We start from the raw sequence: 21810 nt of genomic DNA on the forward strand, positions 1-21810 counted from the left end.
CGTTGTCCTCTGTTTTCAAGTGCTAGCCATAAAAATGGCTCATGATATGAGCCATCAGTTTTCTATCCCTTTTGTCTAAGCACACAGCAGGCATAAAGAGAGCATATGTCTTTTACTCTCATTTCAGAAATTGCCCACTCATAACTGTTAAGAAATTATCCACTTGTAAGTTATAACCGTTCAGACACTACTCATGAATTATAAATAATTGTCTTGGAGATACTGCCACGTGCAAATGCACGTAGGCGTTTACTAGTCAGGATTAGTAGAGAAAACGTTGGAAAGGGCTTGCCGCTTGCCCAGAACAATCAAGGGGACATGGCAGCCACAACAATAATAAACAGAATAACCATTGTTCTCAAAACCATACCATTAAAAACAACCATCTTTATACCGTCTGGTGCCAAAATTTTGATGTATATACTGACATGTAATTGGTGGACCAATTACTTTCTGTTTCGGACTTAAAAGGTACAATTATCATCCTTGATGGAAACAAGGGTAATGCCACTTTTTTAAGAATAAGCAGCTTCTTATCTTATTACAAATAATGGAATGAATAGGTGATTAAAGAAGCTTAACATGAGCCACAGACAGGGTCTTCTAGTAAAACCTGTTATTTTTTTATTCTTATTTTTTGAATCAGCAACTGTAACTCTGGTATAACCTGTATTATGTTGCTCGGAGCCTCAAACTGTAAAGTCTAAGCCACATCAAGGCCACAATGTATTTTCTTTTGGTCCAAATTCTGGCCCAATTGATTTCATCACGTATTTAAGCTTATATATTTTAACGCTGGCAACTTTAACCCCATTCAATTTCTGACTGATGGAGACATTCAGGCAACTTAACGCTCCCCTGATGCCTTGTGAACTGATGGACATTCAGGCATTCACCCCTGAATCTTATAGCAAAAGAGGTAACCTCGTCTTTAACACACAAATAAAGTCATCGTCGTTGTAACTCCATCCTGCAATCAAAACACATTCTTTATTACAGATTGATGCAGTTAGAAGATCTGTACCGTGAACATATCATTACTAAGGAAGTAGAAACATTTCAGTTTCTGATCCCAGAGGTTAAATATCAGGAGGATTGCAAAATGGAAATTTCATTCAGACCCATCTGTACCGTGAACATCCACTGAAAGCTTACCAGGAAAAGAATTGAATAATCACCAATAGCTAAATTGGCAATGTATCATGCACTTCACTTGTCCACTTCTTCAGGAATATTAGCTCGACCCAGATAAACCTGTTGCATCTCCTCTCTCCATATCTGTAAAAAATTATTTGAATTTTTGTTAACTTTCATCTTCTCTATCATTTTTTTTTATGAACATTTCATCTTCTCTATCATTCTTATTTAAGTTTCTGTTTTTTGAATGATTCATTTCAACTTTTGTGCAAAGTTGGTCCAAGCCATCAAGGGTATTGGGAGGGTGGACTGGATGAGGACCCAGCCTTTGTTCTTGTGCAAAGTGGTGACTCTCAGAGTTGAACCCATGTTCTCACTTGTCAGCCCAGGATTTTATCATAACACCAAGCAATAGCCCTTAGTTCATCACAATACAGATCCAAGATAAAAACTTGTAGGTGGAAAACAACAGATGAAAACATACCATGTCCCGGAACTCCACACGGATATGAGGCACATTTGTTTTGTGAATATCATTCCCATCTGGACCTCTCTTGTAGTATGATCTCCCAATCCAGTGTGACTAGTATGAAAAGAGTTCGAACACATCAGTTACAGGTAAAGTAATTTTACCAGTGTCGTAAGTATGTAGGATTTAATTTAACTTGAATATTATCTACATGCCATAGAAAGCACTTTATGTTGCTTATAGTTGAGAAGCACAGATTGGACATGGTAGAACAGGCATCTCAATAAAATCAATCAGCAACCAAGTTTCTGCTCCCAAACAGTGTGAACTAAAATATGTATGTAGTTCCAAGTTCTCACTGACAGCAGCACTGTACAATGAGAGAGATGATGGCAGTTTTTAGTAAATAAACAAATTAGGGAAGAAAAGGTCCTTATTAATGCCCTTCTAACATGTATGCCTGTATGACATAGCCGCATTATATCACTCAAGTCTAATCAAAGAACCAAATAGGTAATACTCTCAATAAGAGCTCCTATAGATATGACACAAGGAAGTTCTATGCCACTTTTGACACACTTACCAGATTTTCAGTGCCAACCAGTCAGATGGGGGCATATCATTCTGGCTATGCGAAGTTCTGTAGAAGTTTCACTATAACTTTCCCTGTGCAGGAATAACTAAAAAAGATTTTGAGGGAGTATCCTTAGAAAAAAATTATGTAGCTTCCTAATAAATCCCATCTGATTTTGTTATCTTCTCATCTTAAAAAAGAGTGCCACAGACCCTAGAGTCCAGATACATCTTAAAGAAATCTGTAGTGATATTAAGAAATAATTGGTGCAGCATACTGTGCCATGTGGAAGCACAATAGAATCCAGCTTCAGCTTACTGCCTTACCAGAAATAAACACTAGTATTGTGTGCTAATGTTATGTACCTTCAAAGCATGCGAAAAGCCTGACTGGTAAACTGAATTGCGGGCGATCTCACATAGATCACATGAGCTCAACTTCCAAACCTGAAAATTAGAGATTAGTTTCTTTAGAGCTAAATTATCTGCCTATATCTGTACATAAGGACATACATACATATATACATGCATACATATATACATACATACATACATATATATATATATATAGAGAGAGAGAGAGAGATCTTACAGAAGCTGCAATACTGTATTCTTCCACCAAGGGTTCTTTTGTTAAATGGATTTGTAATGGATCATCCGTAGAAAGTGAAACATTGAGGCCACGTAGGAAAAACATTGGAAAAGGGTTCCGATGATAATCTAGAAATAAGGAGTTGTTGCTGAGAGGAGACATAGCCAGGCCAATCTATAAACCAAAATCCCAACAGAGTTAAAAACATGTGAGAGAAACTCATTTAAAATAAAATTAGCTGATGAGAACATTCCTGTTACCTGTGCAAGGTAATACAAATATTGAAGGACAGGAGATCTTCTCAAATTGATCCCATGGGCAATGTTATGAGCCGTAAGAAAAGTTGCAGCAAGGTGATCAATGTCACCAGCCTGAAAATAGCAATGCACATAAGACAACCACTAAAACATTGGATTATGTGCTAGCCTGATTAGTTGAAAAGAGTCCATGGATACCTCTCCTGAATGTGGACGGAAATTGATTGTTGTCATGCCCTTTGATTCACGAAGCTGACAGATTACAGTAAACAGATTAGTAGTCCTTTAATGCAGTCCCAGAACATTAGATCAGATGAAGCCTCCATCCATGCATAAATGAGGAACAAATCTATCCATTGTGCGTGGTAGGGGGAGGGTCAACAGATAAGATGATCAATATCTGATGAGGCTGTTTTTTCGATCATCTACAGGCTTTGATTGAAATGTCCAAACAATACTGCCATTCATGTGGTACAGGTGGTATAGGCAGGAAGAATGTCTTTCTGCATTATAACTCTGACAGTGTACAAGCTGTAGCTACTATGATCCACCAAAGCAGACTAACCGACTTTCTAAGCATGTGTATTTGGCAAAGCAGGAAGAAATAGTTGTTCCAGAAAGTCTAATTTGTACCTTATTTAGTATATACAGGTTGGCGTAACAGTAATACACATAGTATGAGTATGCAGGATTAAAAATATTTGTCCATTGAGCTGGTGTTGGCATGTGTTTCGTTGGACGTCTTTCAGGCTTACTTTCATCATCCACCAAATCGAATCCCACAACCTGAAAGATGAAGATGATGATGATGATGATTCCAATTGACATAATAAAGTTTGAATATATCAATTTGATGATTCCAGAAAATAAAACAGGAAGCAATTCTAACTTTATACATCAACCATCTTTTATTCAATTTGCAAAATGTAGATCATGGTACATAAAACTACATGGAACTAAAAAGGGATAAAACATTGGCTTCAAGTAAAAAGGGAGGAAAAAAACATTTCACAATAGGCAGCTTCAAAATGTAATTTGCATTCATGGAGTTTCCAAATGCAATTCTGCCATAAAAGTGTTTCTTTTGTTCCCCTGAAGGATTTTGTTTTTGTTTTTTTTTTTTTTTTGATCAATAACATCAATTTCATTAAATTAAGAGAATAGAGGGAAAGGAATACAAAGAGAGATAAAATAACTTAGCTCCCCAAAAATCAGAAAACTCAGGGAAAGCAAAGAAAATTAAAAACTAGCCCAAAAAACAGCCTCCCTATTCACTCCTTGCTTGGCCAACCCATCCGCAAATGAGTTGGCACTCCTCTTCACCCAGTTGTACTGAATCTCTATGTCCCTACCCAGCCATAAGAACTGTTTTTTCTCATTGTTAAAGTTCCACAAACCACTGTCCTCTGTCTTCAACCAATTAATCACCACCTTCGAGTCACCTTCCAGAATCAAACGGCTAATATTTAGATCTTTTGCTCTTCAAATTCCTTCAAGCGCTGCAAGGATCTCAGCCCTAAGAGAGTCACCTTCTCCAATAGGACCAGAGAATAAAGCAGTAACAATCCCTTCCTCATTCCTGAAGACTCCTCCCAGAGGGCCCTGGGTTCCTTACATTGCTGCCATCAAAATTCAGCTTTAAAAAGCCCGAGAAGGGAGGGGACCAGAACGAACAAAGAGTCCTCTTGCATCTTGCAGTGAAAGCAATATCTTTCCAGTTTCTTAGCAAGTCATCCATAGGACAATCTGAACACAACTCCAAATATTTTAGCCAGTGGACCGCTCTTATAAGGGATTCGATCTAACAAAATCTTCCAAAGTTTTTTCCTTGTCAGAAAATATGCGTGAGTTTCTTTCTTCCCACAAAGACCAGCAAACCGTTGCCCTAATACACCTCCACATGGTCTTCCCTCGCTTCTTAGACCAACTAAAAAAAGATGGGAAAAACAAACCTTGGACAGTCTCCGGAGGATACCAAGAACACCCAAAACGGGAGAAAACCCACTCCCAAACAGATTTAGCAACCTTACAAGAGACCATGAGGTGGTAGCCAAATTCCCCATCAGCTTTACAAAGAGCACATCTATTAGGAAGTAGACAATAGTTGGGTCTCTTTCTTTGGAGTAAGTCTAAGGTGTTGATTCTTTCCAGGAAAATTTCCCAACAAAAAAACCCCACTCGAGGAGGAATAGGTCTGCTCCAAATTTCCTTAACTAGAAAGGACAACCCCAAGAGGGTAGGAGGCTGTGTTAAAGTTTCAAAGAAAGAAGCACAAGAAAAGGTACCAGAGCTAGAAAGGGTCCGAAATCGGGTGTCTTCCTTAGCAAGGTTTAGGAAGACACCCTCAAGGGAGGCTAGCAGAGCTACCAGGTTATCCAAGTCCATATCCCTAATTACCCTACGCAGGCCAAGGTTCCAACCAAAGCCCGAAGTGGAAGCTGAAGGGACTAAGAAATAAGAAATGGGTCCATTTTTCAAATCTGAAAGAGCATACAAGGAAGGAAACTTGTCTTTCAGAGAAGAATCCCCAACCCAAAGATGTTCCCAGAAAATTATTCGGTTACCAGAGTTTAGACCATACCTGATCCAAAGGGAAAAAACTGGAAGCAGATTGTGGATGGATTTCCAAGGAGAAGCAACTGAAGCCCTTGCCAAGATTCCAGGATCTCAGCCATTGTCTTCCAGCCCATGAATGCTAACCACAATCTTAGTCCACAATTTATCCCTTTCCAAAGAGAACCTCCACAACCACTTCCCCAGAAGAGCCATGTTCCTTTTCTTGAAATTACCAATCCCTAGAGCCCTGAAGGATTTTGTTACTTGTTTGCAGTGCTTGATTCCCTCCAAAAAGTGCCTTATTTAATGAGGTGCATCTACAAGTTAACAGACCAGTGGGACTCCACATGGTTTAAGATCAATATAATAAAAGCAAACCAAATCACCACTTCATGTAATGTTCACATGTGATATGCAAATTGCACCTCAATCATTTTCCATCTATGCCCTCCTTTGACCACATTCACATCTGTACTCGGAACATTTTGAATCCAACTCAATCAATGTGCTCACAAAGATCAGAGAGAAAAGTTTATCCTTAAGAGTTAAATTTCCCTTCCTTTGTCATGTGCATCCATGGAAAAGCCACACATTATGTGGTGCACAAACCAACTTAACCTTTAACCTAAATAGTGGGAAATTGGAAAAAATACAGTACATATCTCAAGAAACAAAACCTACATTTGCAGTGCATCAGTTTAATTCAGAAATCTCTTATGATTGATACAACATGCAACATTCTTACTCACATTCATAGTTTTAGCCAACCTCGAACACAAACTACAATGAAAAGTTATATTCATATAACAGGAATGAGGCAAACCTGCTTCAAGAAAAGATGCAAATGCGGGTGTGAATCTGGGTCAACAGTAACCTCAAAAAGGGGAAGGAAAATATTGTCAAGCATGTTCTGGAAAGATGTCACAATGCCCATTTCCTTGTATACATTGTACAGCCTTGGCAGCTGGAGAAACCAGAAATTTCAGATAAATGTAAAAACTTGTAAGTATAATAAATGACAATTAAAGATGCTTAGTATATTTTCCTTATCTAATGAAACCTTCATAATCCATGAAAAGAAAATCCGCAATGACATGATACGATTTCAGTTATATATGATTTATGCATGAAAGATCTCATTCGAAATAAATAGAAGATTAAATTATATGATTTATTGCATCCAATATCATTTATGGATTGACTAGAACAAATAGAAGATTATTCCAACTGGAGGAATCAAACAAAGCTCTCTTTCAACAATATATTCAAGCAAATTCATCAGCAGGATTTCATCTAGCCCAAGGGAAATGGTGTCAACACAGAAAGGGTACCTTAGTTTTTTTTTTTTTTTTGTCAAAGGTGAAGTAGGAATTTTCTTGAAATTTGTAAAGAGGGTATTTAATAAGAATTCATTCAAAATTTGTGGCAGATGTGTTTGAGTCTATGAAAAGTCAATTCATTCAATGCTTGGGTTTTCATGTGTATGCCTATCAAATGTAGGGTAAAGAGATTATTAACCTTAGAGGCTGTTTGATTACAGCTTAAGTGGCTGAACTGAATGACTTACTGTCTTGTATTTTAGTGAATAAGTTATGAAGGAGGTTGTGAGATCCTTAGGTTGAAGCTGAAATTGGGTTAATTACCATATCTTCAAATCTTTTATCATTTAATTATTTTATCCATCAAAAGATAAAGCATCAACCACTTCAGTTGTTTATCAAGTGGCCCCTTAATTGGTGTGTGGGCCATTGCTTGGTATGATGGTAAAATCTCGGGCTGGAAAGCAAGACAATGCAGGTTTGAGCCTGAGAATGGCCACTGCAAAAATTGCTATAGTTATTAGGCCTCCAGGTGATGGAATGATGAGGGGTATTTTCTCGAATGATCTTTTCCCTTCTTTTTCTATATATTAAATTTATAATCTATTAAAAATATTATGGGGTAAAGAAAAACCAAAAATGGGGCATTCTTGGGGACGAAAGTGTAGGGAAGTACCTAGGTCTAAAAAAATGCAAAATATTAAGTCTAGGATATCGTGTATATAGTGTTCCGAGGTTTCAATGTATATGAGTCATGAGTTATATAATGGGATTAGAATGATGCCCAGCCACTTACCAAGAAGCCCTATCCAGACCCCCATCCCACCATTCATCCCTGCTTCTAGTTGGGGGCATTTTCTTTTGAGCTCCTGGGCCTTTCCACTTGGAAAATCACTGGCTTGAGGAAGAAGGCTTCAAAGATAAAAGTTTGAGTTGGTGGAATGCATAAAACATTAGGAAAAGAAATACACATATAGGAGGAATTGGGAAGCATTTCCCAAGAGGAGAGAAAAATTCAAGTCAATTCAAAGCTGATGTTTGATAAACTTACCTACAAGGAAGAGCTTATATAAGAAATAAACAACAAAGAGACCCAACCTAGATGATCTTCAGTTCAAGTAATTAACTTCAGTCCAACAAGCTGCCAGCCTGCCATTGAAACCCCCTTAAGTGAGGAAATTTGGGAAGTAATCAAGGACAAGATAAGCCCCTGATTAGATGATTTTGACATGTGTTTCTTCAAGAGTTTGCCATGAGAACTTTTTTTTTTGAAGGAAAGGTAAAGTAAATTTATTAAAAAACAGAAAAGCATGGTACAACAGACTCCTAGGGTGAACACCCCCACCCAGGAAGAAACAACAGATTACACCTCCCACAAATTTCTAGACTTAAGCAACAGAGACACATTCTGATGCTTAAAATCTTTTACAACCAAGACCCAAGATGCAACTCTACTAACAGCCTGCTGAATTAAAACATCCAGACTCCTCTTCTTGTTATAAAAAATTTGATTGTTTCTTTCAGCCCAGATAGTTCCTAACACAATGGCAGGGATGATTTACCAAACACACTTTGCTAAGAGAACAATAAAACCTGAATTGTTGAAAGGCTTTGCAGATTTCCACAAAAAATGACTCTATTGAGAGATGTCTCATCAATACTTTCATTGCCTTAATGGCTAAAAAAGGTGGGGCAGTTGGCATCAAGGACTTTGGGCTAAATCAGATTAGTGGGAAGTATTTACAAGATTCTGGTGAAACTGCTTACAACTAGATTCAAATGAAATTTATCCAGCATCATCAGAAACTCCCAAGAAGCTTCTGTCCCAAGTAGACAAATGCTAGATGGAGTACTAAGTGGCCAGTGAATTGATTGCCTTGAGACTGAAACCAGGTAAGTCAGGGGTGCTATGTAAAGTAGATATAGAAAAGGCTTGTGATCATGCCAGCTGGGACCAATATTAGGTAATGTGATCTTTTCATCTTCTTGAAAGAATAAATTTTGGTGGCAAATGGAGAATCTGGACAAAAGTATGCATCTGACCTCCTAATTCTCCATCCTTCTCAATAGATCTCCAACTGAATTCTTCAAGAGCTCAACGGGACACTGTCAATCTGACCCCCTCTCCCCACTTCTCTTCATTTGTGTCATTGAAGCTTTGTCCACCCTCGCTTACAAAGCCATGGAAGGTGGTTATATTTCAGGATTTGAAATGAGTAGCAACATGCCCAAGACCTGCCTTCTCCAATTTGCTGGCAACACTTTATTCTTATTAGAGGCCTCTCATAATCAACTCTAGGGTGCTAATTTTTTTTTCAGTAATAGAATAATTAATTAAAAGAAAAAAGCATATTACAAGGTGACCGTAAGTCAATTGAGAGAATAAAGAAAAGACAAGACCTATTGCCAACCAACTCCAACCTAAAAACCACTCTATCAAGAACAATCACTAAGACACCAATCTCTCCAAACAGTGACATCAAAAAACATACATCCAGACTCTAACAACCAGACAACTCATACATATCAACTTCCATACAACAAGCTCAAACAATCAAATTACCAACCCATCCGAAAGAACAAAGAGACCAGACCCCCACAAATGCCAACAATCCTATAAACCAAGAAAAGCATGCAATCAGCTTAACACTCCAAACTCAAATCATCACTTTTCATCTCTACAATAGCTTGGACATGAACCACTCTACTTCTTAAAGACTCTTTTTCACCTTCTTGTTTGGCCCTATCCCAAATGAACTCCTTTTCAATCAATCGAAAGCTTTTGAAACTAGAACATATTGATGTTTTCTCTGACTCTTAAATATTCTCACAGCAGGAGTCTCCCTGAAATCCTTCGGATCCTTAGATTTCTCATTAATCCTCTCTAATTCCAAAACCGTGTTGTCAAATTTTTGATTTGTAACCAAATTTTCTCCCTCTTCATTGACAAACCCTAAGATGGTTTCACTGTTTCTGACTTGTGAATCAACCTAGAAAAAGATCTCCTTGATCCATAGAACCAAGTACCAAACACAGATCCTTGCAAATGTCCTCAGCTGCAAGGTTACCTTTCTACCTATAGCCTATTACCTACTTAGGCTTCTCCCCCTGGTGTAAAATGTTCCTCCTGCTCTCTGTGGGATCCAATTGTATAGTGTGCTGTTGCTTGTCATATAAAACTCTCTTCATGGAAGGCCAGTTATGACTGGCCACTTCCTATGGCTGTATCACATTCCATAAAAAATTAAAAACAAGCAGAAAAGTTGTAAAGGGAGTTCTTGGGGAATGGGTGGAAGGATGACAAGAAGATCCACCTGGTAGATTGGGAAAAAATCTGCTCTCCGAAGCAATTGGGTGGTTTGGGACTATACATAACAAAAGATACAAACCTAACTCTCCTGAGAAAATGCCTCTCAAGATCCGATGTTGACAGGGACAACTGGTGGAGACAGATGATTGTATCCAACTATGGGCTTATAAATGGGGGGTGATCAGTTTGGAAGGGTATTCAGAAAGCCCAACCTCATTTGTTGATGAATGATAAAAGCCCAACCACATTTCCTTTAAGGCATCACTCTAAAACTAGGCAATTGAACAAGATTAAGATTTTAACACAATTATTGGTTTGGAGACAGGCACCTAGTAGAATCCTACCCAAGTTTCTTTTAACATTGCAGCTAACAAGGAGGCCATTGTGGTTGAAATGTTCTCTCTATCTGAACTTATCCGTATAATGATCCCCCAAATTCAAATGCTCTGTCAGCTCCAAAATTACCAAATCAATGTCAATTACACAGACAGAAGAGTTGGGAGGTAGAATAGATCTGGTTGCTTTTAAATCCACGATACATCATCATACTTCCAAGTTTGAATGCTCCTAGCTTCCCCCATAAATCTGTTCTGGTGGGTAATGTACAATCTAAGGTGGCCTTTCTAGTTTGAACAGCTGATCTTGGACAACGTCTAACCAACAATAAACTAATCAAGAGGGGTATAAACATTTCATCAACAAGCTGTCCTTTATGTAACTATGACTTGGAGACAGTGGAAAATCTCTTCCTGCATTGCTCCATGAGCAGACAAATCTGGGTTCATTTTCTTAACAATTTACAGTTGAGTTGGATCTTCCCTAAGATAACTCATGATTTCCTCGATAATTGGCATATTGAGGGACTGGGCAGTAAAGGCATGATTATTTGGCGCCTGCTGCCAGCCACTGTCCTATGGTCAATCTGGATGGAGGAACTGCATAGTCTTTGAAAACAAATTCTCTCAGTTTTATGACATTTGCTGTAATGTGATACTGGAAGTCCCTCCCATAGTCCCATTTATACTTCAATAATACAAATACACTTCTCTTTCTCAAGGAAAAAAAAACACTTTTAGTTGAAGTTATTAGCTCCTAATAGCTAAAGAAATATCTTACTTGTGCTGCATTACTATTTGTTCAGGACATAATAATTTTATAAAACAATTGGAAGTTCTAGAAACTAAAGGAACATTAATAATAATGATCATCCATTTAACACTGTAAGTTAGTAAGTGCATTATTTGTACAACAAACTAGATCAAATGTTTAAATATAACAAGAAATAAATGTCCTTGCACCTTGAACCCAAGTAACTGGTTATACAAGCAACATGACAGTACGCACTAGACCATATTATAGAGTATATATTTTATCAGTACGGCTTGTAGTGAATTTCAACGAGACATAAAATACCTGAATTAACCAAACAACGTTTTCACTGTATAGCTCGTTATTCACTACCCAACTAGCTAATTGGTCCCACTCGCTTTGTTTTCTACCATATATTGATAACCTGTATTCAGCCATCTGCCAAAACAACAATGAACGTCAGTCACCATTGCCAATTTGGCACGTGAAAGCAAAAACAAACCACCTGCATTTTAAGATCATAAATTCATAATACCAAAGTCCTTAAGACCAACCATGCATATCCTTCTAAATAAACTAAATCCTACCAAATTAAAAGTGCACCAACCAGATAAAAGATTTCCAAACCGAATATTTTCTATGAAAGTAAGTTAAAAAGATTTTGATGTTGCTTCCACTGCCCTTCCCCAATCTCTCTTAAGTTCTTTATTTAATCCTGGAAAGAATCCAAGAATCCCATCTTGAGAATCCATACAGTTATGAGACCCCATTGGCCCAACAAGTTTAAGAAACGTAGGCCGCAATAAAGAATCTGCTTCAGCCAAAAATCAAACTTTTTTTTGAAAAAGGTATTTTTTTATTGAAAAAAAAAAAACTCAATGGCAGATTTAAATCCAAAGCACTGAACAAAATAAATATTTGAGAAAAAGATCTATGAAGCACCTGGTATTTACTTGCAGAAAGATCAGAAAACACTTGTTTAGTCAACTCAGCAAGGAAACGACCTGTTGGTTAGGAAAGCAAATGAAAATTACTCCTTAATAACAGAACCATGGACAAAATACAACTGGAAAGCAGGCAAGATTGCCAACATAGTTGCAGGCTAATCAAAGAAATTATCAGATTGTATTCATGTATGTTAGCTGAGGCTAGACCCCTACTTTGGATTCTGTATTGTTTTATTCACTTTTTATATTAATTAATTTCAGTACTGTTCTGTCATAGAAAAAATATATGAATCCAAATGTGAATGAAAATAAAAAACAAACTACCACTCATGATTTAAAATATCCATAAATTTCCTAACATATCCACAATATATTTCCATTTCTGTGGGTACTGACAAGAAATTTTACAGGAATCAACATATTCTCCACTCCCCACTGAACACCACAAGCACTATGAGGCGTAGAAGAGAGATAGTGTTATAGCATAAGTTGGTGACAATATTGTAAATATGTGGAGTAGCAATGTTATCGCCTGCCTAATGGACATGATTACCACTTGAGAGTTCAATATTCTTTTCAAACATGAAGTTACATATTTCTACCAAAAAATGGAAGTTAAATGTCAGTCTTTGTTTGTGTAATAGATTACTTGGTTGGCCTACTAGAATCATTTGGTTTTCTTTGACTTTAATTTTTGCTTGAACTTGTTCTATTATGTAGTTTTGACTCTTAGGAGGCGTTCTTTTTTTGGATTTTGAGAGGGGGAAAGTTGGTCAATGAGATTTCGGTTCCCATTGACCAAGAAACCGATGTTCTTTTTCCAGAATTTATTTTCCTGGGGTAAGTGATACCCATCTCATAGGTGGGTAAATAACTTTCTCACCTAGGGGGGAAGTTGCCGACACTTGAACGGGACAAAAATGCACCTTTTAATAATGGATTTTTATGGACAAAATGGCCATTGCCTTATTTACCTGGGAAATAAAAGAACATGGGTAAATGCACTTACCCGGGAAAGTAGCTTACCAAAAAACAAATGGGGCCATAAGGTTTACAGGACAACTTGACAATATATTATTTTGTCTACAACCTTAGTTTCTTAGTGTTGTTTAATGATTTAGAACAAGATAATAATTTAAAAAGGTCTGTGTACACTACTTTTATCATTTCATAACATATCGTTCTATATTTTTGCATGTTCACAATGTTTCCAACTTTCCATCATGTCTATAATTTTATTACAATATTTTCATATGATATTTCCGATATTTCTGACATGTTTAACATATTTAGATGACCGACACTTCCACAGATACCAATATCTGCTACTTATCATGTATAGTGGCTCCATTCTGTAGACCTGCATCAGAATATTAGAAAAAAAGAATGCACTAATCATATTGAACCATCCAGTTTTGGACAATCCAGGTCAATTCCATGTTCACATCTAAACTATTGAGATAACAAGGAAAGCTAATTGATGACAATAAGGTGAATGCAGTGCAAGTCCCATAGCATCCAAACATAATAAACTAGGATTGTAGAATTGGAATGTTCAAAATCTCTCTTTCAAGGTTTGTGTATTAAAACAAGAAAATTAACTAAATTAATAGGGTGTACTGTGTACCTTGGATAAGATTATCCTGTTTAAGGAAAATCTCCCTGAGTCTGCTTTGACCGCAAGGATTATACTTTAGATTAAATTTATCAAAACGATGAAATGTACTCTTATCAGCATGAACATCTAGCAGATCCACATTAAGATCATAGCTGTCAGAAGAAACACCATAATTATCTACCAAGTCTCAAAATACATTATATATTAGACAATTTTAAAATAGTAAAACTGAATTTCATGTTACCCAGTTAAATCCAAGCTCTCAAAAACTTCTTTCAATGTCAAATATGTCCCATCTCGGAATATTACAACCTGCATAGAAGTACATGAAAGCATAATACTTCAGTGTACTAGCAATGTGACTTGCTTTCAAAAGGAAAGGTTATATTTGTCACTAATTTCCAGGCAAACAATGATAGAATTATTGGACAGGCTTCAGTCCTGTTGCTTGCCCAAATAAGAGCCTAAGCTGTCCTAAAGAGATAAAACATTCAAAGCTACTATTTAAAGGCTTCAATGTAATACAAATGCAACTTATCTTCAAAATAAAATGTTCTAGTTATTAGTTCTAAGTAATCAAGTATGCAACTCTGTCAGGCAGTCTTTGATTCCATATTTGCTTATACAGTACAGTTCTAGACTAATGTTGCCAAGATTCAGCAAGGAAACAGCTGGTCAAGGTGTTGGATAAGAAATTTACACTAAAAATTGAACTATCCAACACAATACGGCACCCTTGCACAGGTCTCTAAATAGCATAGATCCTAATTCCTAAGTTGTTCCAAAGAGGTAATGGTTTCAAAGTCAGGTTCTTATGTGAACTGACTCAAAAAAAAAGTATTGCAACAGTACAAGGGAGTTGATCCAAATCAGTACCTCATCAGGTTCTTTTCTCAACTTCGATTTTATAAACCTCAAAAGATGTTTCTGGTTCATGCATGCCGAGTGGTGAACATGTGTATCAACCTTCCTTACATTATAAAAATCACGATGGGGTGCACTTTTCTGAGCAAGAAATTCTCTATCCGCATTAAGCATCAAATGAAGGTTGAACTTCTGAATGGAAGTAAAGGTGAAAAATCAATTCAGCATTCAGCATTTTGCCATTAAGTATATAAATTTCATTCTTGTAATAAACATTTGTCAGCAGGGATAAAACCTGTTCCAGAAGAACCAGTCTATGATGACATAAAGTTCGAATATTCCCTGCAGCAATTACTTTAAGGATATGATGCAAATCAGTGAAGAAGGTCGTTGCATCAGCTACATGGAAAAGTTTCTCTTTGGCTGAAACATGACAAAGTATGCATATCATGAATTTTGGGTGGAACAGGGAAGTATTCCAGAATCAAGACTACAGACCAAACAACAAAAGGCAAGAGAAATGACTGGATTTGCATTTTACAGTATTTATTCGCATAAACTTGAACAACTCCGTCCTCCATCTGAAAATAATGCTGAGAAATTAAAAAAAAAAAAAAAAAAGACAATGACAAATGGCATCAGAAAAGACCAACTTAAGAAATCACATATTTTAATACTAGTCTGGATTGGAAAAATAGAAAGCACCTATTATAAAAAGTAAGAAAACAAAGTACAAACTTACATCACTTTTCCCCTCAGGGGAATATGAAAATGGATTTGGAATAGGCTTTGGAGTACTAGGATCTGTTATTACTTCTTTCTCCCATGGAGCAACTTGCTCTCTGAACAGATAACTTTCTCGTAACTCAAGGCATTCTTGAAGTACCAGATAAGCTTCCACTTCATCCGGAGATGGTACCTCTAACCAAGGTTACAGATAAATTTACAATAATTACATTTCAGCCTCAATATTCATACAGGATTAAATACATGGTAACGTTACCTTTAAATTGTTCAGCCGACAGACAATGAAAGAGTACTTGTTTTATTGATAAGCAACCATTATTACAAATAAATTTACAATAGTTATATTTCAGCCTCAATATCAATGCAGGATTAAATACACAATGCCTTTAAATTGCTTGACTGGTAGACCATGAAATAGCACCTTATAAGCATCCAGACCACAATATCAAAATAGAGAAAAATCAGGTAGCTTGTTTGGACTAAAATACTTCATCAGAATTTAAAAAAAAAAAACAGTAAAATACATGCACAAATGTTTGTGTTAAATTTTCTATACATCTTAAGATGCCTCATAATGTATGTATGCATCAGAAATTATATGGCAGCTTTCCAGAAGCCCCATGGAAGTTAGAAAAACATGTGCCACATTAGGAACTATACTCACAAGTCAGCTCAAAGAAACAAGAAATTAATGGCAGTGATCACCCTCTGTGTGGAATGTCTATACCAGGCACTATAAGCAAAGCAAGACTCATTTCAGGATCCACTTTGGAAGCAAATAGACCTGTTTTAATAATCACAAACTAACTAAACTAACTGCTAAATCAGTTAATTAATTAATAGCCTATGGTTACACAACATCTAGTAGCATCATTGCCAGCAAACTTGGACATAGTGCTACGGAAATAATAAGGAGAACTTAACTATTTTTTTAAACAATAAAAACATAAAATATCTGAAGGATTGTAAGCTTCCTGTCAAGTCTGCACTGCCTTCATTCCAGAACCCTTTATAGTGCAATGCTGATTGCCTTGGTTGAATTTCTAGTTAGTCACCACATTCTTCTTGCATTTGAAGTTTAACTTAAAATATAACTCTACTAGTCTAGTATATTAATGGAAGACTAATAAATAAATAAATAAACAATAATTGGCTTCAGGAATTTTATATTATTCCATTAAGTTGGTTTACTTCCTTTGCTTAATGGCCTATATAAGAAGAATCTGACAGACACTATTTTCTACACAAGATGATTATCTTTTCCAAAATTGTGAACACATATGAACAAACCATTTCTACTTGCTGCCTTTCCATTCTGGGATCTACAAGCCAATGCAACCAGTTTCTGTGTATATGGACAAAAAGAGAAGATCCAAATACAGACTGACTAAAACATGTAAAACCACTCTAATAACAAATACAAGAATTCCGAGATGCAAAGATGTACACCGACAAGAGATGGAAAGATGTGATTACCACTTGGAGTAATTTTCAACCGTACAAAAGTTTCCTGCTCTGGTTCTTTCCTAAGAATATCAGCTGCTACAGGGTCAGGCTGAACCCCATGCAGGTCACCAGATACACTATGGGACCGGATCATGCTAGCAGCAGCTATTGGCTTCTCCTCGGTATTGCCATTAATATTATCAGGCAAATTCTGGAGAAGACTTCCACACTGAGGTCCCTGTCCATCAGAGATACAAAATACATTCTTTTAAGATTCTGTCAACTGTCAAAATAATGTATAAGCCAGTGTTGTATGGACATGGACACAGGAACCAGAACCCAATACATGTTGAGGAGTCTGACTTGGTAAGACAAAATAGCATGGACACACAAAGACTTCTATAGAATACTAAATACTATAAAGAGCCCATATATTTCAAATTTTAATAACATATACCCATAGGAAAAGGTCTAGAACTTATATTTGTTATTTTAAGAATGTTCAATAGGAAAAATACTATTCATCATGTATATTAGTTGTTCATTTATGTTAGACTTAAAAGGAAATTGCTATGTGGACGCATCCCTAAATAATCTACCGATTGTCGGAATCTAATAAACATCCAACACAGATACTTTAACTATTTAGGAGAGTCCATGCAACATTGGTATTACCACAATATGGATGAGCTTGGTGGACTAACACAAATAAAATTCCTTGAGAATATAAATATCAACTATCATGAGATTATAGGAACCTACAAGTCTACAACTGGGGTGCAGAAAGAAAAGAAAGGGTGGTCCATAGTACTGTTTATATTCATATGCTAATATGCATACATATACACAAACATGTAGATAGGTACCTATCTAAAAGTATGTATGCTTTTACACAAATGTAATGCCAAGCTGCCCCACCAATGTGCAGGAATTTGCATTGCTTGCAAAGATAAGTGCATTGCAAGGCAATCCAGGGCCCTCGGGTATAGGAAGGATTTTGAGAGATAAGGATAGCAACATCCTATCCTTGTTTATTTTCCAGACCAGTGGGAGTTGATGACTCTACAAGGTCTGAGATACTAGCAGCAGTACAAGGAAATGAGGAATACAGGTGGCTAACCAACTTGGAGTGGAGGACATGATAGTTGAAGGGGACACTAAGGTGGTAGTGGGTTGGACATTGGATGCAGAAACAGTTTTTTGGGGCTACAGGGATCTTCTCAAGAAAGTTAATTGGCTTACAAGGAACATGTCAGTTAGATTTCAGTGGGTTAGCAGATCGGCAAAACAATGGCTGATTCTTTGTCTAAACAAGGGGTATCAAGGGGTGAATTGTTCTGGGCTACCTTATAATAGTAATTCTGTTTAGAGTGTGCTCATTTTCTCATTTCTAAGGGGAGGTAACATCTCGTGCCATCTCTTAGGGTGATTGTACACTTTTACATTTCTTAATAAAACTGCCATTCATTTATCAAAAAAAAAAAAGATGAGTGCATTGCAAAAGCACATACAAAAGTGAATGATGAACTTACAGCACTTCCATTGGCGTGCATATATGCAGTGTCTAGTTTAGCATTATCAGTTAAATCATCCTCTTCATCGGATCCTTCAACACTCTCAAAGGCACTAGCACTAGCAACAGGAGACTTGGGAGAAGTTGGTCTCATTATGTGTCCAGTTCTCTTAGTTGAGCTTGCTCTCCCTGCAGATTGTCCTGAAACAACAGTTCTAAAATAAATTAAACAATCAATGGAGGCAGAAAAAATATATGCTTTATCATTAATGAAGATTACAAATAGTAGCTCGTAATTTTCAATGAGATGAAAATTTGACTCCTCCAGAAAGACTCTGGCATCATCTGTGCCTAGCTAGACACTGAAGCCAATCTTACAAGATAACCAAGAGGTAGTAGTAGATGTAGACACAGGTAGATGCATTTCAATGGTTCATTTAACAAACTAGCAAAATTGAATATAAGTAACTTGGAGTCAAGCCATAATTGCCACCTGAGTACAGCACATACTCTAATCAACTCGTTACATTCTAGTTTCTATTTGGTACATCTGAAAACACATACAAGTTTTGATATTATAAGAGTAGAACTTTTATAATATCTCAGACATCTACATCCTGAATCCTTGAATTGAGAGAGAAACATCAAGAATTCTTAACATTATAAGAGCAGAATGCAAGCTTCAAATTTTAACAAGAAAAACCTACCAATAAAAGAAATAGCTAATTTCTGAATGGTTCGCTTTTTTCTATTTTATCCACATAAATAATAGCCAAAATGACATGCTTTCACTTGTTACAGGATTCTTTATGGGAGTATCATATCTTCAATGCTTAATGTTTTGCAATCTTAATCATTGTCTCTTGAAAACATGAGATGTCGATTCTTCATACAATGAAGGATAAGAGAAAAGCCCTCAGAAAGGTACAAATGTGGCTTTATCTGACTATTACATCATTTTCTTTTCCCTTTTCAAGGTTTCTCATTTCAGGGGGTAGGCAGGCCACAGGCCTTAAACTAACCCCTCTGAAAAGGTTTTGAAAAAAAAAAACATGTACAAGGAAAGGAGCCTTGAAGCAAGGTGGGACCTTGTAGCAAGAGACATAAGGTTGGACCTTTAGATGTGTGAGGAGAAAGCCTTGAAGCAAGAGACATGAGCCTCATAAGTATATCAGGAACTTGAAAACCACTTAATAATTTATAAAGCTTTAAACGTAAAGCAACCTCTTTAAATATGTTCAAACATAAATATAATCATTAAGACATGTATATAAATATACATAAACATATAACCACACACGCATTAGGCGTCTCAAGGTTTTATGCTTTCAGGCATGAGCATCAAGCATTTTTTCCTTAAGCCTCGCATCAAGGCAAGCCTCAAGGCATAAGCTTTTTATACACTGGCCACTACTTTTTTCTTCTGGTTACTGATTACTACTCCTTTATTCATTATTGGACTTGCCTCTCCATCCTCCCTCTGTGGGAAACTCATACCTGGATAAGAAGAAAATACGCAAGAAGGTTTAAAAAAGTCATATTGAACGCCAAAAGGATTTGCTCCACTCTGTTATTCTATGAGGATCAGAATAATGATTTCTTGGCAACATTCTCTCTTGTCTTACAAGGTGGGAATTCAAGGTGCAGCTTTGTCAGAGCCCCAATCCCCAATAGGGTAAAGTATTCTGAAGATAAGAGAGTTCTGTGGAACAATGCATTGAGATCCAGAAAAATGAGTGTCAAAGAAAAAGGATGCGTTAATCCAAGACTACTTAATCAAGTATACGCTGTGCATGACCTAAGTATTTTAGTGAGTCAGCTCAAGAAAAAATACGTTAGTCTGAGGCAGCCAAAGGAAAGAAGAAGAAGAAGAAGAAAACACACTCCTGGTACATGCAGATTGTTGTTACATCGTCCATAGATGATAGCTCTGTCTCTTCTGCCCAGTCCAGAGCCCAAAATGCTCATTTGACATTCATTTCATTCAGCGTCGTCAGCAAAATGATCAAAATCAAGCATTCCATTTGACTTTTCCTAAACAAATTTCTACATATAAGAATACGATGGAGAGTTTAAACTGTGGTAAAACTGGCAATGTGCCAACGTTTTATGATCTCTTTAAAAAAAAAAGTTTTATAATCTATTTGGTAACATGAATAGCATTGCAGCAAAACCTGCAAACTCTAATTCACCACCAAAAGGCGTCAAATACGTTAGCTTTTTTTTTCACTTCATAGAGAAAGAGAAGTCAGGAAGATACATACCTTCAGGAAGCGTGTGTAAACGAGGCAACCCAGCCGGAATCGAAAAATTACGGTCCTCCGCCGAAAGCGGGCCGTTCCGCTTCTCCTCTACTTCGGCAGCAGCGGCAATCATCATAACATCCGGCAACGAGGCGGACGTTCGTCGGTAATACCCTGCTGCCTTACGCCTCCCATGGTTTCTCCGCTTATCTGCGTGCTTCTTGAAATGCCTCGGCGAGTCATCTTTGTCCACCACCTCATCGCCATCTTCACTCTCTCGTTCAACCGTCTTCGCAAACTCCAGTAACTGGGTTAGGGTTTTCCGGTGCATGTAGTAGGCGGAAACGGCCACGAAAGAAGCCCCAAAGAAAGCCGCCATGACCATATGCAGAGTGTATGTATCCATTATAAACTCACTATTTTGCTTATCTCTCTCGCTATCTTTAACTGAGTTCTTCTAAGAGTATGACTGTAATGGCAGAAACCCTACTCAATACACGACCAAAGAAGAAGGTGGATATAGAGAAAGAGCTCGTCTTTATCTGGAAGAGATCATGAGGTTTGTTAGAGTATTTATAACGTGTAAGAAGACAGGAAAGAGGAGGACATATTCCGATGCTGGCTGTGGTATTTTCAGACTCTATGTATATCTGCTTTTGAGCTGGTGGTGGTGGTGGTAGGAAAATTACCTTCCTGCCTTCTCCTCTCTTGTATTTGCATCATCAGCATTCAGCTGTAGCACTTGCCGCTTTTGTATTTCGCGGGAGTGGGCCGGTGGAGCTCTTGGTGGTTGTGGGACTCATGGCTTGATTCGTACGGAAATGGGGTTTTCGATAAGTGACGGATCTGCTCCTTACATGCACATCCACCGTGCATTGAAAACATCTCGCGTGAATAATAACAAATAAATACGGAAAATGATCTTAGGATGTATGTGAGGCGCATGTGAGGCGTTAGTTGTGAGAAGAAGATCCGGTCTCTTGGGATAAGGCGTGGTTCCGTACTTGGAGGTGTGGAACTATGGACTGTGGACGGTAGAGCACCCGGTCCCTCTCGTTATCGCCTGTCTATTCCCTATTGGGACTATTTTGGAGCGAAGTTAAATCGTTTGTGTTTCTTTCTCAACCCCG

The 21810-nt window shown here is 37.3% G+C and overlaps 1 protein-coding gene across 5 annotated transcripts; it reads right to left on the bottom strand.

The window, feature by feature from the left end:
- Window positions 1-352: 352 nt before the first annotated feature.
- Window positions 353-21555, bottom strand: LOC148870390 (AMP deaminase-like). Of its 5 annotated transcripts, none has more exons than XM_088972840.1 (21): window positions 21370-21555; window positions 20702-21222; window positions 18457-18638; window positions 16955-17162; window positions 15474-15652; window positions 15273-15324; window positions 15027-15154; window positions 14744-14923; window positions 14112-14179; window positions 13877-14019; window positions 12245-12306; window positions 11627-11740; window positions 6408-6548; window positions 3662-3814; window positions 3227-3280; window positions 3032-3142; window positions 2772-2945; window positions 2546-2626; window positions 1622-1720; window positions 1156-1278; window positions 353-970 (listed from the first exon to the last, which is right to left on the bottom strand). In XM_088972840.1, exons 2-20 carry the CDS (start codon window positions 21084-21086, stop codon window positions 1210-1212), a joined length of 2583 nt encoding a protein of 860 aa, XP_088828966.1. In that variant the 5' UTR covers window positions 21087-21222; window positions 21370-21555; the 3' UTR covers window positions 353-970; window positions 1156-1209. The 5 variants fall into 5 exon arrangements, with proteins under 5 accessions (XP_088828966.1, XP_088828969.1, XP_088828967.1 ...); XM_088972843.1 differs by lacking the exon at window positions 21370-21555 and adding an exon at window positions 2190-2272 and having other exon boundaries at window positions 20702-21367; XM_088972841.1 differs by lacking the exon at window positions 21370-21555 and adding an exon at window positions 2190-2286 and having other exon boundaries at window positions 20702-21367.
- Between the last annotated feature and the right edge of the window lie 255 nt (window positions 21556-21810).

This window comes from Nelumbo lutea, chromosome 2 (assembly GCF_056320005.1).
Source record: "Nelumbo lutea isolate HS-2025 chromosome 2, American lotus-T2T, whole genome shotgun sequence".
Lineage (NCBI taxonomy): Eukaryota > Viridiplantae > Streptophyta > Magnoliopsida > Proteales > Nelumbonaceae > Nelumbo > Nelumbo lutea.

Coding starts and splice junctions, on each gene's coding strand:
- LOC148870390 (XM_088972840.1), bottom strand. CDS start 21,086: ATGGATACATACACTCTGCATATGGTCATGGCGGCTTTCTTTGGGGCT. Junction 18,639..20,701: donor TTTACACACGCTTCCTGAAG/GTATGTATCTTC, acceptor CTGTTGTTTCAG/GACAATCTGCAGGGAGAGCA. Junction 12,307..13,876: donor ACAGGATAATCTTATCCAAG/GTACACAGTACA, acceptor CCTAACCAACAG/GTCGTTTCCTTGCTGAGTTG.